This window comes from Microtus ochrogaster, unplaced genomic scaffold, assembly GCF_000317375.1.
Source record: "Microtus ochrogaster isolate Prairie Vole_2 unplaced genomic scaffold, MicOch1.0 UNK8, whole genome shotgun sequence".
NCBI classification, from domain to species: domain Eukaryota; kingdom Metazoa; phylum Chordata; class Mammalia; order Rodentia; family Cricetidae; genus Microtus; species Microtus ochrogaster.
Genome location: NW_004949106.1, coordinates 1,278,304 through 1,300,906, shown reverse-complemented (window position 1 = coordinate 1,300,906; position 22,603 = coordinate 1,278,304). Strand labels below are relative to the sequence as shown.

At 43.6% G+C, this 22,603-nt stretch overlaps 3 protein-coding genes across 5 annotated transcripts in view; 1 reads left to right on the top strand and 2 right to left on the bottom strand.

Moving 5' to 3' along the window:
- The window catches only part of Bzw1 (basic leucine zipper and W2 domains 1), a 15,359-nt gene extending 5,023 nt beyond the window's left edge, over window positions 1-10,336 (top strand). The window contains exons 3-11 of one of the 2 annotated variants that reach the window (XM_005366344.3): window positions 613-789; window positions 2,363-2,457; window positions 3,646-3,711; window positions 4,461-4,596; window positions 5,212-5,492; window positions 6,328-6,474; window positions 7,078-7,216; window positions 7,588-7,710; window positions 8,238-10,336. In XM_005366344.3, the coding sequence (XP_005366401.1) occupies window positions 613-789; window positions 2,363-2,457; window positions 3,646-3,711; window positions 4,461-4,596; window positions 5,212-5,492; window positions 6,328-6,474; window positions 7,078-7,216; window positions 7,588-7,710; window positions 8,238-8,269 (1,196 nt within the window). In that variant the 3' untranslated portion in view covers window positions 8,270-10,336. Of the gene's footprint in view, window positions 1-612; window positions 796-2,362; window positions 2,458-3,645; window positions 3,712-4,460; window positions 4,597-5,211; window positions 5,493-6,327; window positions 6,475-7,077; window positions 7,217-7,587; window positions 7,711-8,237 lie in introns of those variants that run through there. The other variant, XM_026788862.1, reaches the window with a different exon arrangement.
- Window positions 10,337-11,493: 1,157 nt separating this feature from the next.
- Clk1 (CDC like kinase 1) lies at window positions 11,494-21,040 on the bottom strand. 2 transcript variants are annotated; one of them, XM_005366343.3, is made up of 13 exons: window positions 20,889-21,040; window positions 19,069-19,223; window positions 18,344-18,569; window positions 17,328-17,418; window positions 16,870-16,936; window positions 16,149-16,265; window positions 15,891-16,057; window positions 14,281-14,375; window positions 13,886-14,015; window positions 12,881-12,963; window positions 12,467-12,546; window positions 12,140-12,230; window positions 11,494-11,834 (listed from the first exon to the last, which is right to left on the bottom strand). In XM_005366343.3, the coding sequence occupies exons 2-13, from the start codon at window positions 19,221-19,223 to the stop codon at window positions 11,691-11,693; spliced, it is 1,446 nt and encodes a 481-aa protein (XP_005366400.1). In that variant the 5' UTR covers window positions 20,889-21,040; the 3' UTR covers window positions 11,494-11,690. The 2 variants fall into 2 exon arrangements, with proteins under 2 accessions (XP_005366400.1, XP_026644667.1); XM_026788866.1 differs by lacking the exons at window positions 17,328-17,418; window positions 19,069-19,223; window positions 20,889-21,040.
- A 1,179-nt stretch (window positions 21,041-22,219) lies between these two features.
- The window catches only part of Ppil3 (peptidylprolyl isomerase like 3), a 9,337-nt gene continuing 8,953 nt past the window's right edge, over window positions 22,220-22,603 (bottom strand). The window contains exon 7 of the mRNA XM_005366342.2: window positions 22,220-22,558. Within this exon, the coding sequence (XP_005366399.1) occupies window positions 22,432-22,558 (127 nt within the window). The 3' untranslated portion in view covers window positions 22,220-22,431. The remainder of the gene's footprint in view (window positions 22,559-22,603) is intronic.

Genomic DNA, 22,603 nt, shown 5'->3' with positions numbered 1-22,603 from the left:
CCAAAAAAAAAAAAATAATAATAATAAAAATGGATACAAGTTAGGGGGATACTCTGTTTCCCCTAGTAGAGCTGGGGCTGGGCTGTGGAGGTAGCTCAGTAGTATAGCAGATACAAGACTGGATTCTGTACCCACTTCTCTAGCAGATGGAACTACAAAGTTAGGCAGATACCGGTAACCCTGTCCGGGGGAGAAAGTAGGGCGGCTGGGTGGGCACTTGAGTGCACACATTTTCAGAGGAATAAAGTCTACATGGTATAGAAAGGCTGATGTTACAGGATCTCACTAGATAGAGCAGACTGGAACACAGACCACCTGCCTCTGCCTTTCCAGTGCTGGATTAAAGGCTTGTGCCTCCACGGCTGGTAGGGGTTAGTGCTCAGGAGAACAGCCTGGTGGAAGTGGAGTGGCCCCCTGGTACTGGCCAGATGGATTGGCTTTGCAGAGGGGACACTGGGTGTGATTAATCTTTCTCCTATCGAGCTTATTTGTTTCAAGTCTTGGGATACTTACCTTTTCCAGCTATCAAGTTAAACGAAACTCAGTGATTTGGTTACCTAGCTTCATAAGGTACTGGCTGTGCCATCTGTGATAACTTTGTTCTCTCTGCAGATGAAAAAGAGAGGTTTGACCCTACTCAGTTTCAAGACTGCATTATTCAAGGCTTAAGTGAAACTGGTACTGACTTGGAAGCAGTAGCTAAATTTCTTGATGCTTCCGGAGCAAAACTTGACTACCGCCGCTATGCAGAAACACTCTTTGACATCCTGGTGGCTGGCGGAATGCTGGGTAAGTGTCTGGGAGCTGTGGGTGTGACACACAGAGGTAATGGGAAAGCCAGAGAGGGTGGGATTGGTTTCAATGTGTTCTGTCTCGTTTCTACCCCCTCTAGGCTGGGAGTTGGGAATTTTGAAATAGGGCTATTACTTAATATATTTTATTTTATGTGCATTGGTGTTTTGCCTGCATGTTTTTCCATGTGAGGCGTCAGATCCCCTGGAACCAAGTTACAGACAGTTGTGATGTGCCATTAAGGTACTGGAGAATTGAGCCCAGTGTACTTAACCACTGAGCAATCTCCAGCCCAGCCCCCAAACCCAAACCTATTAAATTATTTACTAAAGGAATTTTCTGGTGTGTGCGTGTGTGGAGGAGGAGAAGTCTTTTGAGGCTTTTCCTGTGCACCCCTGGCTGACATGGTGGTCACTGTGTAGGTTAGGATGCCCTCGGGTTGACCAGACAGACTTCCTCTTTTTTAATCCCCTTTGTTTGGGGCATGGCCTCATTTATGTAGCCCTACTGGCCTTGAACTTAATGCGTTGCTGAGGATTCTTATGTCCTCCATAAGGATTAGAGGCTTGGGCCACCACGACAAGAACCTTTTCAAAGATAGTAAAGAGAACATAAGGTGAACATCTGGCCTTTGATGCTGTTAAAACAGTCTTGGTCTACACTGCAGATCGCACACACCCTCTGGCTTTTGTTAAGATAGGGTTTCTCTTAGATGTAGAGCAGGAATTTCTCTCGTCTTAGCGTTCCTTCTTTATTTGTTAGAATATGGAAAATGGGGGGCTGGAGAGATGGCTCAGAGGTTAAGAGCATTGCCTGCTCTTCCAAAGGTCCTGAGTTCAATTCCCAGCAACCACATGGTGGCTCACAACCATCTGTAATGGGGTCTGGTGCCCTCTTCTGGCCTGCAGGCATGCACACAGACAGAATATTGTATACATAATAAATAAATAAATAAATAAATAAATAAATATTTAAAAAAAAGAATACGGAAAATGGGATTTTGAGCCAGTTATGGTGGTGTGTCGGTAATCCAGTTATTAGGAAGATCATGAGTTCTAGGCCAGCCTGGGCTAAGTGGCAAGATCCTTCCTTAAAGGTACAATTCAATTCAACCTCCTTGGAAGTTTAAAGAGTTACTTTCTGTGTAGAAAGTTGAATATAATCAAAACTAGATCTGAACACTTCCACTTAGCCTGTTTGGCACTCCTAAATGGTTGATTTGCTGAGTTTATTTCACCAAACATTTTTACGTTTATTTTGTATGTACATGTATCTGTGTGGGCATGTGTAGTAGATACTAGGTTCTTGCAGGCTTGGTGGCAACAAGCACCTTTGCTCATCGAGTCTTTACTTGCTTTACTTTACATCTTGCTTAGTTGTTGTGCAAGTTATTTTATCTGTATCCACTGAGCCATCTGACTCTTTGAAACTGAATTCGTCTTCGAGTGCTACTGTTTTATTTTATGTTGTTACTACTTTGTTTTACATTGGAAACCCTTATTAGTATGTAAGACTGAAATGATCACCCATTTAAGATGAAGGCCCTGCAATTCACTGTTGACTGTCTCAGCCCCAGGTGGTACACTGGCAGACGACATGATGCGCACAAATGTCTGCGTGTTCGCAGCACAAGAAGACCTCGAAACCATGCAAGCATTTGCTCAGGTGAGTGAGACTGTCCATCATAGCTGCCGTCTGTCGGGGGTGTCCAAGGGATGTTCTGCTTGGTGTGGGTAACAGGTATTAAGTTTTAAGGGTTTAGGTCTTAATAAAATATAGTAGATTAGAAACTTCAGAAGAATAAAATAGAAAAAAAAAATTTGAGACAAAATCTTAGTATGTAGCCTTTGCTAGCCTTAAACTCAGATCCGCCTTTCTCAGCAAACATAGCCTTTGTTCTTTTCTCTCTTTTGGTGGAAAAATTATTATGGTGTGTGCCATTGAGTGCAGGTAGCCTTAGAGACCAGCGGCATCAGATGCTCTGAATCCATAGTAACAGGCAGTAGTGAACTTGCCTGTGGTTAGTGCTGGGAACCACACTCTCCAGCCCCAGATGTGTTTCTCTGGAATTACCCTTTAAGAAAGGCAGTAAAGCAGCTTGGATAACGCATTCTTATACTCCCAGCACTTGAGAAGTTGAGGCAGGGGCTGGAAAGATGTCTCAGTGGTTAAGAGTACTACTGACTGTTCTTCTAGAGGACCCGGGTTCAGTTTCTAGCATCCACATGGCAGCTCACAACTGTATCTCCCATTCCAGGGGGCCCCGAACCCATGGCAAAACACCAATGCACATTAAAAAAGGAAAAAAAATTGAGGCAGAAGAATGGAGGGGAATTCGCATATACTGTGTGTTCAGCACCAGCCTAGACAGCATGAACACCTGTTTGAGACCCCTAGCCCACCTCCACAAGGAAGATGCTGACCTGGATGTGGGCATTCGTGCCTATGTTCCCAGACTCAGGAGACTGAGATCAAAAAAAGCTAGGTTGAACAGAAAAGTCAGTTTTCTATTGGAATTGCCATATTGAGCCATTCTTTAGACCGTCTTTGCGTTTTGAAGAAAAGAGATGAGTTCATTGATGAGGATTGGACTGGACTGGAGCTTACTTTGTGCCCAGCCTAGGCTTGAACTTCGGAATCCCTGGGCCTCAGCCTTCCCAGTGCATTCAGAGTCATGGTTAAATCTTTGGTGTCTGTCTAGGGAAAATAGAACTGTATTTTATGATGTTACTGTTTAACATAAAGTGATAAGTTATTGGAGTGGTTTCAAGTGTTCTTAGTTTCAGTATGTGGTGGGATTGTCCAGTAGAGAGGCCTCTTTTTGGTTCTAGAAATGACTTTGATCTCTTCTAGGTTTTTAACAAGTTAATAAGGCGCTACAAATACCTGGAGAAAGGTTTTGAGGATGAAGTTAAAAAGGTACGAGAAGGAGTTGGGCAGAGTGCGGCCTGTGCTTAGCATGTGCAAGGCCAAGTTCAGTCTTCTAGCCCGGATCGGAAAGGGACAGGACGGATGGGAGATGTTCCAAGTCAGCCACGTGTTGGGTGTAATTTTAGATGTTTAAGTAGGCTGTTATTGAAATACAATTTGGGGGACTATATCTGTTAGTATGCTGAAATATTTGAAATTCACACATTGTCACTTAGTGTTTGAAACAAATGGGTGTTGTGTTGAAACAAATGGCTGTTAAAACTCTATGGAGTAGCTGGGTGGTGGTGGCTCACGCCTTTAATCCTTTAATCCCAGCTCTCGGGTGAATCTCTGTGAGTCTGAGGACAGCCAGGGTTACACAGAGAGAGACCCTATCTGAAAAAAAACTAAAGCAAATCTAGGGATGTTTAGAAGCTGGAGGGTGAAGGACCAGGGCATAAGATCTAAAGAGATTGCTTGTATTTGGGTCCTAATGCCAGATGTTTCATAATGAAGGCAGCAGGAAGAAGTCTGACAGAGTTGGTAGGCTCTGTTGTAGCTCTTCAGTGTTGTACAAACCCTGTAGGGCGAGTATGTGATGAGACCAGGACACAGACATTAAGGAATTGCCCAGGACTAGGGTTAATGAGTTGTAACAGATCCAAACGTGAATGGGTGGGCCTCAGAGCTGGTGTAGTTTCTTTTACTGCTTTTAGCAGAATGCAAGGCTTTCTAACCCTCACGTTTTCCTCTTACAGTTACTGCTCTTCCTGAAGGGGTTTTCAGAGTCGGAGAGGAACAAGCTCGCCATGTTGACTGGGGTTCTTCTAGCTAATGGGACCCTTAACGCATCCATTCTTAACAGCCTTTATAATGAGAATCTGGTTAAAGAAGGTATTAGCTCCTGAGCTGCTGTGAAAGCCTGCCCTCCTGTTGGTGTGTGTGTGAGGGTCTGTGGACAGAGGGTGTGCTTGGAGCTGGGAGGGGGCTCGCATGTTCCTTAGTTGAGTTTATGTACACCATATGCATGCAGAAATCCTGGGTGACTAGAGGAGAATGTTGGGTTTCCAGGAACTAAAGTTACGGGTGGCTATAAAACTGTGTAGGTGCTGGGATTCAAATTCAGTGCTCCTAACCATTGAACGAACCAGCCATCTATCCAGTCCCTTTAAAAGAAAACGTTTTTAAGCGCTCCTTAGTGTGCACTTGCTTTATACCTTTGGCACCCAAGTTTGGGGTGTGTCTTTAGAATCCAGGTTGAGCTTTCTCCCAGCTGAGCCTCGATCCCTCCCTACAGTCATTTTTTTCCTCCATACTCCAAAGTTGCTGGGAATGTGGGGTCCCTTTAATTCTAAGAGTAGCACTGGCTAGCATGTTACTTCAGCTGAGGCGACAGAAAACGAGGCATGGCGTGAAATGGTCACACTGGCGCAGGGGAGTGGAAGCTCTGGCTGGACTTGGAGAAACTGAGGCGGGTACTTCGATTAGATAAGCTTCTTTCTTTTACAGGGGTTTCAGCAGCATTTGCTGTAAAGCTCTTCAAATCATGGATAAATGAAAAAGACATCAATGCAGTCGCTGCAAGTCTCCGGAAAGTCAGCATGGACAACAGACTGATGGAGCTGTTCCCCGCCAATAAGCAGAGCGTGGAGCACTTCACCAAGTATTTCACCGAGGCAGGCTTGAAGGAGCTGTCGGAGTACGTCCGCAACCAGCAAACCATCGGGGCGCGGAAGGAGCTCCAGAAGGAGCTCCAGGAGCAGATGTCCCGAGGAGATCCATTCAAGGACGTAAGCTGCTCTGTGTAAAGTAGATGTGTCTGTTGTCTGCATACGTGTGTGAGTGGGTCAGAGGAGAAGGCTTAACTGTTGAGCTATCCATCCAGCTCTCTTTAAGCCATCTTTTTATGGCTACATTTGAAGTTTTACTCATGACCCAGATTTTGTAATGATAAGCCAGGGGTAGACATTTTTCATTTGAGACAAGTTTTGTTGTGGTTTGTACATTTATTTGGAGGGGTGGGCATTTGTACGCTGATTTCCCACCATGTGGGTCTGGGTAATTAATCTTGGGTTGTCAGGTTTGGTTGCAGGCACCTTATCTGTTTGCTGCGGCCTCTCACCTGCCCGAGTCAGTTCGTATATAAAAGAGTTTGAGCCCCAAGGTTCTGGCCCCGGCAATGGTTTCCTGTTTGTATGCGGTACAGGTAGAATTTGCTGCTGGTTTCGTAGAAAGGCTTTGTTTTCAGGCATGGGTTCACCATAAAGCTGTCTGGCCTGGGACTTCTCTGTAGACTGCATTGGTCTCAAGCTCAGAGACCCACCTGCCTCTACCTCAGTGCTGGGTTAAAGGCACCACCACGCCTGGCTGTAAAGTTTTTTATTTTATTTTTTATGTACATTAGTGTTTTGCCATGGATATTGGGTCCCCTGGAACTAGAGTTACAAATAGTTGTAAGCTGCCTTGTGGGTGCTTGGAATTGAACCTGGGCCCTCTGGAAGAACAGCCAGTGCTCTTAACTGCTGAGCCATTGCTCCAGCCCCTGAAAAGGCCTTTTAGTGCTTTTGTACAATGTCTAAATTTGATGTGTAAAGTATGTTTATAATTTTTTGGGTGATTTTGCAGATAATTTTGTATGTCAAGGAGGAGATGAAAAAAAATAACATCCCAGAGCCAGTCGTCATTGGGATAGTCTGGGCGAGTGTGATGAGCACCGTCGAGTGGAACAAAAAAGAGGAGCTTGTAGCAGAACAAGCCATCAAGCACTTGAAGGTACTGGGGTTGCTCCTTGATAGAGCAAACTCGCACGTTGGTGGGTGGTGTGGACCATCAGTGGGTATTCATTCAAGGAGTTGGCTGTCAACATGTAGGTCATGACCTCTTTTAGGGGTGGGTCAAATGACCCTTTCAGTTATTTAACAATTCATAAAAGTAGCAAAGCTACAGTTCTAAAGTAGTAACAATTTTCTGGTGGATCTTACAAGGGAGGAACAAAGGATCTCAGCAGTAGGAAGGCTGAGATCTGGTGCTCTAAAGGATTCACCACATTGGTGGTGCTGGGGGTGATCCACTGTGCGTAGACATTAGTGTTGACAGTGCTTTTTAAGGCTGACCTGACTTCATTTGGTTCATAAATTAAAAGTAATTTAAGCCTGTGATTTGGTGCTGCTGAAGGAGTCAGACACGGGAAGCTCTGCTGGAGCACACTCACCACACACAGCTCAGTGTATTCTTCTGCTCTGCTATTTTTTAGTCCTGTCCACCAGTGAACTGATTATAATTCACTGTGGTTACAGGGAGTTGCGTTCTGTATTGTAGGATTCTGTAATGGGTAACTACTGTAATGAGTGAGCCGTTTTTGTTTGTTTCTCAAAGCAATACAGCCCTCTGCTCGCTGCCTTTACTACGCAGGGTCAGTCTGAGCTGACCCTGTTACTGAAGATTCAGGAGTACTGCTATGACAACATTCACTTCATGAAAGCCTTCCAGAAAATAGTGGTGCTTTTTTATAAAGGTAAGTCTTCAGTCTTGTAAAAGTTGTATTAAGTCCCTAAGTACTAGTATTTCCCGTAGTCACAAAGTAAAATAGTCATCTGTCCTAAAATTGAGGGTTGTTGTTCTGTTTATGTTTGAGATAGGCTATCACTGTTTTGTTGATCCACCTGCCTCTGCCTCCCACGTGTACTGCAGCAGAATTGGGTGGTTTTACTTGCTACATTGCTGTTAGGACACTTGTGAGGCTTGTGGACAAGTTAAATAATGCAAGTGGAAATCTCTCCACCCCACCTGCCTTATCCCCACAGAAACAGGTGCCACGCAGGCATTAGTACCTTAATGTGCTTTGGTAGAAAGATTGTGTTCCAAGTTCTATGTCGTTATTTGTAGCTGAGGTCCTGAGCGAAGAGCCCATTCTGAAGTGGTATAAAGATGCACACGTCGCAAAGGGGAAAAGTGTCTTCCTTGAGCAGATGAAGAAGTTTGTAGAATGGCTCAAAAATGCTGAAGAGGGTAAGTCATCCTCTGTAGATTGGAGCGTTTGGTTTGTGTTCTTTTTAGACAAAACTTCATGGTGTAGCCCTTAATGGCTTTGAAGTTGTTGCTGTTCCCTTGCCTTTACCTCCCAGAGGCTAAGTTACAGGTACACACAGGTTTCTTTCCTCCCCTCGCCACTCTGTATCTGGGGAGGTTTCTGCTCTTTATATTACCCAGGGTTATCTCTTTTTCTGCCAAGAGGGGAAACTAGACTTTAACCATTGTAATATTCTTTAAAATTTTATTATATTTGTATTTAGTGTATGTGTATGAGTGTGGTCGCCACATGTGGGAACAAGTTTCCTTCTGCAGGGACCAGACTGGGGCTAGATCTTTCCATGGAGTCTTACACTAACTAAACGGTAGAGACATGGAGATTTTTGAGCTGTGTAAATATACACATGTTCTCAGTTGATGTTGGTCAAGTTCTTGCATGACCACGAAGGTTTAAGTACTGGACGCTGGCCTCCTGAAATGATGTTGACTGTTTCGCTCTCTTCTAGAGTCTGAGTCTGAAGCTGAAGAAGGTGACTGAATTTTGAGACAACATCCTCAGTAAAGGAAACAGGAGTTGTAGATAAAATGTCATGTCTCATGTGTCCTGGTTCTTACATCTTCCTACCTCCCTATATCAAGCATGATATAAGGGCTTTCATGGCAATTTTTATTTTAACTTTTTATGGTTCCTGGAAACGGTGGGTTTGGTTTCTGAAGCCGTGTGTAAGGAGCTGCAGGGCTGAACCTGATGTCAGTTACCTTCTACCTCCTGTCTTTTCTACTGTAATGATGTGATGTAAGGCCTTCCGCAGTGAGCAGTTCACTTTATTCCCTGGGTTTTCTATAGAAACAGTTTTCAAGATATGATTTGGTTAAAAATAATTTGTTACAAAAAATTCTGTTTGCAAATTAAACTGTAAAAGTATCCAAAGTCTCAAAAGGCGATGATTTGTGTGATAATTCAGTATGTGCAGAGCCCTGCTTATCAGTAAAGATCCTGTAGACAGTTGAGTCCGTAACGTGAATCCTGAGTGTTTAGACCTTTGGTTCTATATGAACATTTTATTGTCCTATAGCCCAGATGTTGTGTACCATGGAGAGCAAACCTGAGTTTGAGAACTCACACATGGCAGAGGGAGGAAGAAGGCTGAGCTTTTTCCTACAAACTTGTGTGTCCACTTGCATCTTTGCAGGTGGATAAAGTCCATGCTCTTCACGCCAGCTCTCTGCTCAGGACACAGCTGAGTGCTGTGTGAGGAAAGGGACCCACAGGAAGCACTGGTCACTGGCCAGGATCTAAACACGACTCCTCACCTGGAGTGAAGGGGAAAGGCATCAACAGCCGTCTCCCATCTCTGACTGTATGGCCTGGCTTCCTTTGCTATAGTCAAACACCTAGTAACGCCCTAGTTGCCATTTTTTTTAATTGCCATGAGCCAAATACTTTCTTTAAATGATTAATTCATTTATTTTAATGGCTGCCTTTTTCATTGCTTTTCTTTTTGCTATCCATCTGTAGTTGGTAGGGGGAAAGACTAAAGGTGAACATTTTGAGTTTTTTAATTGGTAAAAGAAAATAGACTAGAATAATGCCACCAGAGACTTAAGTGAAAATTGCCCATTTTTGAAGGTGCCATTCTTAGAAGCCAATAATTTGGTATTTAAAGCTTATCGAGAGAATACCATGTAATATAATTTGAAATAAAGGTATAGTAACCTTGAGAACATTGTAGCAGAATCATTGATGGTGGGGTGAATTTGTAAAATGAAGTTCCATGACAGGCAAATGTATTCACTAGATTCTGTGTAGTCATCTGCTGTTCCTTTGTAATTTGTAGTCCTAAAAATTAATTTTTTTTTAAATAAAGTCCATCCTTACATTTAGGTTTTATAGATCAGTCTTTTTTTTTACCCCCCAGCAAATCCCACTGATCCCTAATGGTATACTGTGTGCTGTGCTTTCCAATGTCTCCTGTGTAAGCATTAACAGTTCTTCCTGTCTCTCAGACTCCAATGTAGCTGAAACTACATTGCCCTTTCTACACCCTGATTCTTGCATGTTACCGTTGTTCGAACGCACCGTCTATTATATACTGTGTATAGTGAAAGTGTGGAGTCTTCCAGAAGAGCATTATGATCTTTGATCATAGATTTTTCCCTTCATACACAGTAGTGTTTACTTATCAACAATAGCACATGGGTAAAGCAATTTATAAAATGATTCTCATTTTGAATTTCAGTGCCAACCTCTCTGGCCTCTAATATGTAATTCTAGTAGAGGTGTTGAAACTACTTTTAACCATGATGGGTAACTGTTAATTGACTTCCTAAGCTGGTGTCAGTTTCCTAGGCTTTCAGTGTCTTGGGATGCTATACTGTGTATTTAGAACTGATGAGTGTCACCTCGCTAGGACCGTTGTCCTTAGAAGTACTGTTCTTATAAAACCTCCAGAGACCAATATGCCACATCTTTTACTTGGCACAGTGATGGTGTAAGGGGAAATGCATGTGACCAAGGGATTAACCACAGCTGTGTGCAAGCTTTTCATTATCAGAATCCCCAGACCCCTTTCCCCATAGACCTCCCAATAAATTTTAATATACAGTATGTGCCGTGTCTGTGCTTTATACGTAAAACGTGTAAAAGTATTTTTTTGTAGTCTCTAAGAACAAACTGACCAACCTAGAGAGGTTAATGTTTATTCACTGTTAAGCTTTTGTTTTTATATCAAGGTCGCTGGAAAAAGAAAAGCTCCCCTCCCACACCTCTCTCCCTCCTCTCTCGATTCACAGGAGGGCCTGTGAATCACCTAACTGATCTGTACCTTGACCTTGGTGCTTTGTACGGCTTTGCCAATCCTTGAAGCCAGAGGAGGTGGGCACACAGGGATTGTAATCCTAGCAATGCTACAAGTCTGAGTCTAGTGCTGTGCTGGCTGGCCTGAACTCTGCCTCTTATATGCACTTACCCACACCCAGCATCATCGTAGATTGGGGACTGAGGATCATTTCCACCACCCAAGAACCTGCCTGGGTGCCCCACACAAGTCCCGAGCATTTGATCCTTGTTCTAGTGCTGGCACAAATGCTCTTGCCCACTGAACCACTTCCCCAATCCCAAAACAAGGACTTCAAGAATTTATTAAAGAATACCCAGGTTTACATTTACAGGGTTGACTTTCCATGTCTTGAACCTGAGATTTTATGCACTGTGTCTGGCTAAATTTCCAATCTTTTCCCTCAAGGCAGCTCTGTAGCTTTGGAACCTGTCCTGGAACTCACTTGGTAGACCGGAATGGCCTCAAACTCACTCATGGAGGAGATTCATCCACCTGTCTCTGCCTGGGATTAAAAGCACGTGCCACTACCGCCTTACCTCAATTAAAAATAAACAAAACCCCAACACACCCAAACCAAAAAAGCACCACCTCACATTCTACCTCCATGTGTAGAGAGCCACTGAGGCTCAACCTCCAGCGTCCACAGAATGAAGATAAAAAAAAAAAAACTGCTTTACTACAGAAACCTTCAGAAAACACCCATATACATAAAATTAAGTATTTCCAGACTCTAGCTGCAGAAGCCGAGCAATGGTGGTGCACTTGCGAGGTAGAGGCAGGTGGATCTGAGATCCAAGGCAAGCCGGGTATACAGAGAGTTCTAGGACAGCCTTAGCCACACAAGAAACCCTGTCTTGGGGGGGGGGGACAACACCCCAAAACAAAATGACTACAGAAAGACAGCACACCAATCTGTACAGACTTTTATAAATTCATAAGCACAAAGTTTATTCCAAATTAGTCATTCTATGATTACTGAAAGATGCTTGTTTGGCTTGGCCATGTATTTAATCATATAAACAATAAAAACACTAAGAAATGTACAAAGCTATACAAATAACTTAGTATATTTACAACTGGACTGATACAGTCTATAAGGTCTCTCTCAGTACTCTGACACTATGTGTGTTTCCTAAGGGGGTGAAAGAAAGGGTGCTTTAAGGCTTCCCTTAAAGTAATCCTCTTGGCTGGGTCATACTCCAACATTTTCCCAATGAGGTCAAAGAGAAGCTCATGTTCCGCATCCTGAGATAGCATAAACTCCTGAAACAGAAAACATTCTTACCATCTGCTGCACACAAAAATCAGAACCATGGGTTACTAGCCTCTTCCTCTAAACCATTATTAAAATGTTTCTAGGAGAAAGGGGGCTGGAGGATAAGCCAAGCACAGCAATGCACAGCTGTAAACCTGGACTACACATTAATAGAATAGCAAGACCCTGTCTCAGAAACCAAAACTAAGTCAGCAGGAGACTATGAGAGCCTGGGTTCAATCTCTATACCCCCAAAGTGTGGTCAAAGTGGGCACATGCAAGCCCTGGTTACCTTACGACCATCCAAGCTTACCTTCAGAGGTTTACAGCGCCGTGAAACATATCTGCCAGCAGAGCTGTGTTCATCCCAATCTAATCGATCATGATGGAAATATTTACGTTTCCTGAAACAGTTAAACATTCACATTACTGTGTTACTATTTTTTTTCGAGCCTAAAAAGATATGAAGTAGCATCAACTACTAAATATTTCCAGGTTAAATCCTTTGAGAGATTTAAGACATTGGCCAAGCAATAGAAATGCTAAATTATTCACCATCAATAATGTAATATGCTATTTAACTGAAAAAGAATTTTTTAAATAGTGGTATTAAAGATGCTATGACTCAAGTAACACATACCTGGTTTTCTGTATCATGTGCTTTGGCAGTGGGCCAAGAATCCTTTCCATCATTGCTAAATGTTCCCTGCTATCGTGAGTCTACAATAGAAACACTTGTTAACCAATAATTCACATAAACCACACCCACTCTAGTCCCAACTACTCAGAGTCACAAAGAGTCGTCATCAAAATGGCAGAACAAAACTGTCAAAACCTGAAGTTTGCCAGTGGTCGTCCCTATAGGACTGGTGACAACTGCTTACAATATTTGTAACACTGCCTAAGACAAATTACACAATTCTAATTTTTTGTGCTTTTTAAGTAGTAAGAAAAAACCTATTGTGTAAATGTATTCTTTGAATTAAAGTATCTATTTTACACAAACAGGCACTTTTTAAATGCAAAGCCACTAAAACACATCATTGCCACTCACCGGAAAAACTGTAAATCCAAGATAATACTCAATAAGGATACATCCTATACTCCAGACATCACATGGCTGAGACCACCCTAGGGCTGTAAGCAAAGCACAGTGTCAGGGGAGAAAACCTCCACATCTCTGAAAGACGTTTCTGAATATAGTGTGACGCCCTGCCCTCAAGGTGTAAGGTGCTGGATTTCATGTTGCGCTGACTGTTCAAAACACCCCAAAGAGCATTACACTAGACCAGTACCCCTGACTTAGTCTGGTGCATGGCAGACAATAGTTGACCAGGATTATATACACATCACACCTGGGTTGTCTGAGCCAATTCTAAGATGCACAATTAACAACAGATCAACAATCGTGTTTAAAGGCTAAGCCACATGCCAGCTCCACGGCTGGTGAGCTGAGACTTCAAGGTTTTTGTTTTTGAAACAGGGTCTCAGTATGTGGCACAGGCTGGTTTCTAACTCAAGAGAACTACCAGCTTCTGATTAAAGGTGTGTGCCACCATGCCTAGCAATTTGAAGACACTTAACATATTTTTTCCTTTCAGTTTCTTTTTTTTTGGTTTTTTCGAGACAGGGTTTCTCTGTGGCTTTGGAGCCTGTCCTGGAACTCACTCTGTAGACCAGGCTGGTCTCGAACTCACAGAGATCCACCTGCCTCTGCCTCCCGAGTGCTGGGATTAAAGGCGTGCGCCACCACCGCCCGGCTCCTTTCAGTTTTTTGAGACAGCGTTTCCCAATAGTTACAGAGCCTGTCCTGGAACTCACTCTGTAGACCAAGCTCTGGCCTTGAACTCATGAAAATCCACCTGCTGGGTTAGAGGCGTATATGATCACTGCCCGGCTTAACATGATTTCTAATACTGTTTTTCTATTTTGATAATCCTGGGTATTGACAGGTTAGACAAGAGCTGTACCACAGAGCTATATTCTCTAGTCTGGACCATAAACTGAATGTTGGCTACAATAAAGCAGGGTGGGCTGTTAAAGTATAACAAGCACTGACCTAAAATAACTTCGGGTGCTCGGTAGTGTCTTGTGGAGACCAACGTACTGTGATGCTCATCATCATATGTTGCACTTCCAAAGTCCACAACTTTAATATCTGGATTTATGACGGTGCGTTCATCCCGTTTCTGCAAACCGTAAGTGACAAATGAAAACAAACCATCGAGACAAAGCATTTACAAGCACCAGGACGATGTTACAAGGACTCCAACAATGTTACAAGCACCACCACAACGATGTTACAAGGACAACAACAATGTTACAAGGACAACAACGATGTTACAAGGACAACAACGTTACAAGGACAACAACGATGTTACAAGCACCACCACAACGATGTTACAAGGACAACAACGATGTTACAAGCTCCATGACCGTGTTACAAAGACTTACCATTTTTGGATTATAAGCCTCCGTGTAGTCAGACTGCACAAATAAGATGTTTTCAGGCTTTAAGTCTGTGTGAGTCAATTTATTACTGTGCAAAACTGGAAAGAAGCACAGAATCACTATAGTCTCAAAAACATGAAACTACAAGCCTGACATCATAAGTTATGCTTATAATCTTAGTACTCAAAAGTTGAGGGCATAAAAATCCCAAGTCTTAGTGACAAGGCCTCTCTATATAGCCCTGGCTTTCCTAAAACTCACTTTGTAGACCAGTCTGACATTGACCTCGGGTAGTCACCTGTTTTTTGAGTCCTGTGCTTGAAGATGTACACCACCCCATCTGGCTGAGACTGTAATAAACTGGGCAGTCTGGTAAGAATGTACTTGTACTGGTGAACTTCAAGACCTGGGTTCAATTCTCAGCACCCATATCAAGGAGATCTGACACCCTAGGACTGCGATTATCCAGTCATGTGTGTTCTGCACACACGAAAATAACAAATAACAAAAAAAATAACTAAGGCAGGATCCTGGACCCGAGGTTGTACAATGAGACTAAAACCCATCATTCCCCAACTCCAGTGATACTGGATATGGTCGTAGCATATTCTTGTAATTTCAGCACTAGCAAAGGCTAGCTGGGCTGGGACTAGCCTCTCAGTAAGAAGTAGTCAGCTGAGAACGATGGCTACCATCTGTAATCTCAGACTTAAAAGGTCAGGTCAATGGCAACGGAGTTCAAAACCATGTAATGAGAAACTGTCTCAAACAGGTGTTCAGGCATGCTGGGGGAGTCTAATGACATGGAAATTTGTTGCACTTAAAATTTCCAGAGCTCACACTAAATCAGTCTTAAATATACCTTTCTTTTTGTTGACAGGGTTTTAATGCAGTAGTCCAGGCTGACCTCAAATCAGATACAAAGTCATAAATGGCTTTGATTCTGATATTTTTTTGCCACCCACCAAGGTAAATTACAGGCATAACCGCCATATTCAGTTTACACAGCGCCAGTGCAAACCCAAAATCTTGGGCACGATAAGCAAGCACTCTATCGACTTATCACACTCCCAACCTTCTCTGGAGATGGAACTAAGGATGCCTGCCAGCTTAAGTCACACCCCAAACCACACATTATATTGCTATCTATACAGTTAGGATGCACATTAAATCTTTTTTTGTTTCAAGACAGGGTTTCTCTGTGTAGCCCTAGCTATCCTTCAACTTGCTCTGTAGAGCAGGCTGGCCTCAAACTGAGAAGACCCACCTGTCTCTGCCTCTAAGTGTTGGGATTAAAGGTTTACCATCACATCACCACTGGGCTTTTTTGAACTGGCGTGAGCCACCACCCATCTTGAACAGGTTCTTAATAAGTTTCTATCTTTTAACCACCATCACCCCACCCCACACATCCATATCTATTCTCAGACTAAACGGTTAATTCCCTTGCTAGAGCTCATCTTTTAGTCTTCTGTGGTGATGGGACAGAACAAAAAGGCCTCATTTCTGTGCTGAACTATAGCCTCCATCCCCACTAGGTTCTCTTTTTAAAACTCCAAATTAATCTGACATTAGTTTCACATTAAGGTTTGGAAGGTATGTCAAGAACTTACAATTAACAGATCTGCAGATCTGATATGCCATCTTCCTAATGTGATCCATTCGAAATGGCAGAAAACCATTTTCCTTAATGAAGTCATAAGTACTGAGACCCAGAAGTTCAAACACAATGCAAATGTGACCACGATGCTCAAACCACTCCAACATCTGGACACAGCGGCTATAAACACATTAAAAAAACAAGAACCTCAATAGAGCTTTCAATTCAAGTCTACCTGAGATTATTTCCCAAGTTTTAATTTGATACTTACAAAGTGCTGTGGGGATCTGTTGTATTTAAGTGTTCCAGAACTTGTATTTCTGATCGAGCAGCTTCACAGTATCTATCCACATTTTTAACTATTTTTACTGCTACATGCCTACCTCCCCTGTTAGAAAGAATAAATTCCAAGTTAAAAAAGGTGATAATCCAAGTTAGGTTTTTAATCCCAAGCACTGTGGAGACAGAGGCAGAAGGATCTCTAAGTTTGAGACCAGCCTGGCCTATAGAGTTCCAAGAAAACCAGGGATACATAGAGAGGCCTGTTTCAAAAAGAAAAAAGCAGATACTGCAATTCAAAGTTAGGCAACAAAATAATCTTTCACTGTACCAGAATCAGTAATCTCACCATTTTCTAAATAAGAAAGACTTTAATCATATCACTACAGGCTTATCCTTTGTTCCTTCAATTAAGGAATATAGATTCTTTAATTTGTATGTCTATATAAGTGTGTGTGTGTCTGTGTGTATATGACAATACTATTTAGTTGGCTTTGTTTAAAAAATGTAAGAGACCAGGTAAAGACCTTTGACCCCAGCACTATGAATTCCAGGCCTGCACAGTAAGACCCCGTCTCAAACATCAAACAAAGGGAAATTATCTTTACCTATGAATTTCCTACAGCCCAAGTCAAAAGACCCAAGCTAAAAAGCCTGCATGGGTATCAGCTAAACTACCTTTCCCTACAGAACCCCAAGGTTCTGAAACTTACGCTTCATGATCGATGCACTCCACCACCTTCCCAAAGGCTCCTTCACCTAGAGTGTCAACAACCTCATCTAAAAAAGAGAAATACATCTCACTCAGAACAACAAGTGGAAACAACGTGCTTAAAGCTATCAGTGCAGATTATTCTAGAAGATGCTACAAATTTCCTCATCTTTAATTACTTATCATCCAACACCATCCAAAAACATACAACTATTCTTACAATTGATTTCATTCTCAGGCCAATTGTATTAACTTGATTTACTGCTCTGGAATTTCTGTACAACAAATATTAAAACTCTAAAGAAAGTAAAGACACAAGCCCCTCCCACCAAAAGAAATGAAAATAAAGCAAAGCAGAACAAAACAGAAAGAAAAGATTTCCAAAACCCTAAAATCTTAATCTATACATATAGATTATGTTATCTGAAAAGTGAATAAGTGTTGAAAAACATTCTATACATCTTGCACTTAGTACGTCTCCACTCTGACAGATCAGGTGACCCTCCTCATCATCCTCTACACTCCTGGATCTTTTCCTTCGGTGACTCTTCTGGAAACGTCAAGTGGGCGGCACCAAGATCATCCAGCCAATCAATATACCCGAGTGAATTCAGGGCAGAATACGAAATTCATTCAGCGGGGAGATATTCAGGCATTCAGATACACGCCAGGCCACAAACGGTTGGCAGGAGCAATTTCAAATTCAGTCCCCAGAAATTCACAGGGCACATAGTTTATGTTAACAGGAGAAAAACATGGCAAGGAACAGATTTTCAGATAAGATACTCAATATGGTAAGGCAACAAAACACAAACACAATTGTTTTTCTTTTTAAAAATACTTATCTGTAGCATTCACTGAAACATAATTTTAGGTTTCTAGTGTCCTTATTTCATGCTACATAACTGTAGGGTGTAGTATTTATTTGTAGCACACTGTGGCCAAATTAAGGTTCCCTCTCTAAAATAGGTATTAAAGCAGTAAACCACAGTGCTAATTTTGGGAGGGAAAAAAGATTTGGCACGTAACATTATAGCATTAAAATGTTTCAAATACAAGAAACTAAGTTCAAATCTGTAGTTCACTTAATGAGAAAAAAAATTACAAAACAGGTTAAATAAGTCAACTAACCCTCACACAAGTACCTAACTAATTAATTCTTTGTAATAAACTAACTGAACTCATCAAAATAAAACTTTTTAAAATAGCATTAAGAAAAAATTTTTAAAATAATTTTTAAGTCATCCCCTCCACTAATGAAATGGCAATTAGTAACTAAGGAGTCGTCAACAAGTCTATTACTACAGAACTAAATACACTCTTTTCGTGAATTCCCTATGCAGTGCACAAATCCTAAAAGAACACTCCTGGCACACTGGAATTGTGATGTGTAATCAATCTTAACTTTTCTCAACACAAATCTGCTTCCTGTCTGTGGGAAATAAAACCTCCAGAAGGTTAAAAAGTGCGCATACCCCATGTGAGCGACGATGTGAAGAGCTGTGGTGGATCTTGTGTTTACTTTTGTAGCTGCTCCGTCCACTTCTACCAGAGGACTTGCTACTATGGTTCTGATACCGGCTCTCGTGCTCTCCATAGTAATAGCCCGGCTCACAGCCCATATAGTCATTCCTGTACTCATCAACGTAGCGCCGGCTATGATACGCTCTCTCGTTTATGGATCTGCTCCCCAGATAATAGCTACAAGAGAAGATTGCTTTATACACCAAAACAAAACACACAAAACCCAACACCGATTCCCAAGTTCTCTGCAGCGTAGGGGACTGAACTCAAGGCCTTTGCCCAAGCTAAGTATTCCACCACTCATCTCTGACCATGCAACTGAGTGACCACAGTTATGTGGTCCCCAGGCTTCATGCACAGAGGGCAAGCCATCTACATCTGAGCTACATTACTAGCTGCTTTAAGACAGGGTCTCTGTTTGGTCCTGGCTGCCCTTGAGATCCGCCTGTCTTTGCCTCTGAGATTAAAGGCGTGTGCCACCACTGTTCAGATGAAAAAAAGGCATTTTCTTAATGTGCAGATGTAATTTTGATCACATGCACGCGCCTCTCTGTACAGGAGAGGGCACCGGTCCCGAGGAGCCGGAGTTACAGGTTATACTGAGCGTGCCTGAAGAGCTGGGACCCAACTGTCTTCTGCAAGTGCTGCCAGTACTCTGACCCACTGCCCCTCTTACCCATCGGTTGTTCTGGAGTGATCGTATCTGCATCGCTTATGCTCCCGACCACTGCTGTGTGATCTCCTTCTCTTATGGCTGCTGCTGTTCCAGGCTCCATAATGGCAATCTCTCTCATCCCAGGCATGATAGTAAGTTCTCTGTACATGTCTCATCTACACAAGACAAATGGTCCTAATGAAATTCGATTTCTGCGACGTTCACTAGTAAAAGCTTCCTTTGCAAATTCATGCTAGTTTTGACTTGTTTTTTTCTTTTCTTCCCCAAATAATCTCCCTCTAGTGGTCCTGGAACTAAGTAAACCACGCTGGCCTTGACCTCAGATCTGCCTGCCTCTCCCTATGCAGGGCTAGGATTAAGGCATATCATGCCCAGCGCTGGCCTTTTGTTTGAAATGTAAGTTTTGAAATTGTTGTCAATTATTTGAAATCATAAAAATTACTGCATTGGGGCTGGAGAGATGGCTCAGTGGTTAAGGGCATTGCCTGCTCTTCCATAGGTCCTGAGTTCAATTCCCAGCAACCATATGGTGGCTCATAACCATCTGTAAAGAGGTCTGGCGCCCTCTTCTGGCCTTCAGGCACATACACAGACAGAATATTGTATACATAATAAATATATTTTAAAAAAAATTACTGCACTGTCTCAGATTCTGGAATCTGAATTTTATTCTCACGTTTTCTACCTCGCTCTCACCGTGCCCAAATTTATAAAAGTAGAAAAAGAGGTTTCTAAGTAGCCCAGGTAAGATTTTTACCACTATCCTTCCAGAAGGTTCACACAATTCAATCCCCCCAAAGCACCCGGAACTAACCCTAACTAACTTTTATCTGTTTAGATGTGTTTGTTACAGCTCAAAACTGCGGTTCCACAGGTGACCTCATTTTTAATGCTCCTTCAAGTAAATCTCCACCGTTAGCAGAGGGAGACAGGGAAAAAATATGGAGACGTGGCTGGGGGGGGGGGAGCCCGAGAAGGAAAATATATGTATGCCGAACTGCCTTGCCTTTCGTGCTGAGCCAGCAAACTTCAGGCTTCACTAATAAATACAACCAATTTGCCGACAGGGCAGCCATGACGATGACGGCAATGAAATTGTTTACTGAGGAGAAGATGATTCACACTCGTAGCGCGCTCCCCTCCCGTTTCCTAAAGGTAAACAATGCCCCTTCCGAGTACGTTTTACAACTTTCGTTTACGAAGGGAAAAAAAAAAATTTTAACCTTTAACACTGTTGTTACAAAGTACACCCTCTGAGCCCTGTCGAAATAAGGATTTCACCATGTCTGGAGCCGCCTAAATCCTAAATCCGTCTTTACGAGCCCTGCGCCTGCGCTTTCTGCACCAGCTCAACTGGATTCCTTAGTTCTTTCTTCCCCGAGGCCGGCTTTGGCCTTGGGGGCCTCTCTAAGCTGTCCCCACAGCGCCCACACCGGCCTGCGGGGCCCCCCTGGGCCCCAAAGACGGAAAATCGGCCCCGAAACCGGGTTTCCGAGAGCGAGCGGCGCAGAGGCCGCGCCCTGGCGCCGCCATTCCGCGGGACGAGCGCGGCCCGGGCGCCTCCGCCATCTTAGGCGCGGCCGCAGCGGCTGCCGCCGGGGGCCCTGGTTCCGTCCTCGCTCGGGACGCCCCGGCGGTGGCACCGTCCCCGCCACCGGGCAGGTCCGGAGGCGAGGGCTCGGCGGGGCTGAGCGGAGGGAGCGGCCGCCATGGAAAGGGGGAGCCGCCATGGGAACGGGGAGCCGGCCCAGCACCGCGACGCCCAGCGCGGTCCTCGGAGCGCACAGCGGGGCAGCGTACGCACGGACTCCGCGGTTTACCTTTCCGCAGGGACGACGACCGCGGTGATAGATTTCGCAAGGCGACGGCGGGAAGGGCGAAGGCGACAGAGACAGCGACGACGACACAAACTCCAGGCACAAAATGGAGCTGACGGCCGCGGCGCAGGCTTCTTCTCCAAGACGCGGATGACGCGGAGGGGCGGGGCCTGTGTGCGCCCCGAGTGCGCAGGCGCGGGCCAGCGGTGGGGGCGGGGGGGCAATGGTGCTTTTCCAAAGGCTTCCTCTGAGAATCCCTTTCCACACTGCAGTCACGGTGCTGGTCTCCTCAGCTCTCACAGAAAAACCTGATCTGACTCTGCACTGCAAAAGGCGAGGGAAGCAAGGTCAGAAGAAGCACGCACCCTGATTGCAACCGTTTAAATGTTTTTTTGATTTTTTTGATTTTTTTGTTTTTCGAGCCAGGGTTAGTTTCTGTCGTTTTTTATTAGATTCTGTAGCTGTTTGGTCTGCATTTCCTGTCTACTGCGGTGACATTTACCTTCTCATATCTCTGATGGAGTTGATGACCAGGCTAGTGGGAGTTTTGTCGGTTTAACAAAGCTTCAGCTATGTCTTGTAAGACCCCAACTCAAAAAGCCTGCTTGAAACTGCTTTAAGCATTTGCCCTAGGTGGATGACAATCAGCAGTGGAAAAGTACAAACTTGCAGAACAGCCCTAACTGCCACTTGCACCCTGACCACAGTACCCTGCCCCACCCGCCTGCCAGGAAACACCTGATGGTGAGCTGAGCTGAGCTGAGGTGAACTGAGCTGGGTTGACCTGGACACAAGGGACAGGGTTTGGAGACTTTCCAGGACAGGGTTTGGGTTTTTTTTTGTTTTGTTTTGTTTTTTTTAAGATTTATTTATTTATTATGTATACAGTGTTCTGTCTGTATGCTTGCTGGCCAGAAGAGGGCGCCAGATCTCACTACAGATGGCTCTGAGCCACCATGTGGTTGCTGGGAATTGAACTCAGGACCTCTGGAAGAGCAGCCAGTGCTCTCAACCTCTGAGCCATCTCTCCAGCCCCAATCAGCATTTTATTAAACAAGCACAAGAAACAAATGTTTCCAGGGTAAAAAAAACTGATGTTAGTTATTCAAACAGAACCAGATGAGAATACTTCACAGATACGCATGGGGGAGGTGGCTGGATGGGAAGCCATACGCTGTTAAATGAAACTAAGATTATGTGATGGCTAACATTATGTTTTAAGTTTAAATTTCTCTGTTTAAGAGGCCTGTTTTTTGTTTGTTTGTTTTGTTTTTCTTTTGGCTTTTTGAGGGGCCTACCACCCAGCTCCCAAATAAATCACACACGGAGGCTTATTCTTAGTTATGAATGTCCAGCCTTAAAAAAATAAGGCATTGCTTTGTATTTAAACACTGAATAACAGCAGTGGTACAGAATATGCTCATGACTGGGGGTGAACACTATGGGCCCCATGACAGATGTCATTACTGGAAACACCAGAAGGATAAAGGCCAATGGGCGTGTCCCAGTGACGAGCTTGCCAAGTGTCTGTCTGGGCCTGTGGTAGCTACTGAGCAAATGGGTTGGCATGGATAGTTATGTCCTTGATGTGCACATCATTGAGAGGTCTGTACGTCTTCTCGTTCACTGGTAACTTCTCCAGTTCATCCAAAGTCTCCAGACCATCTATGACCCTGGAAGAGAAGCAATGTGCTATGAGAACTGTCCTCGGCTTGAAA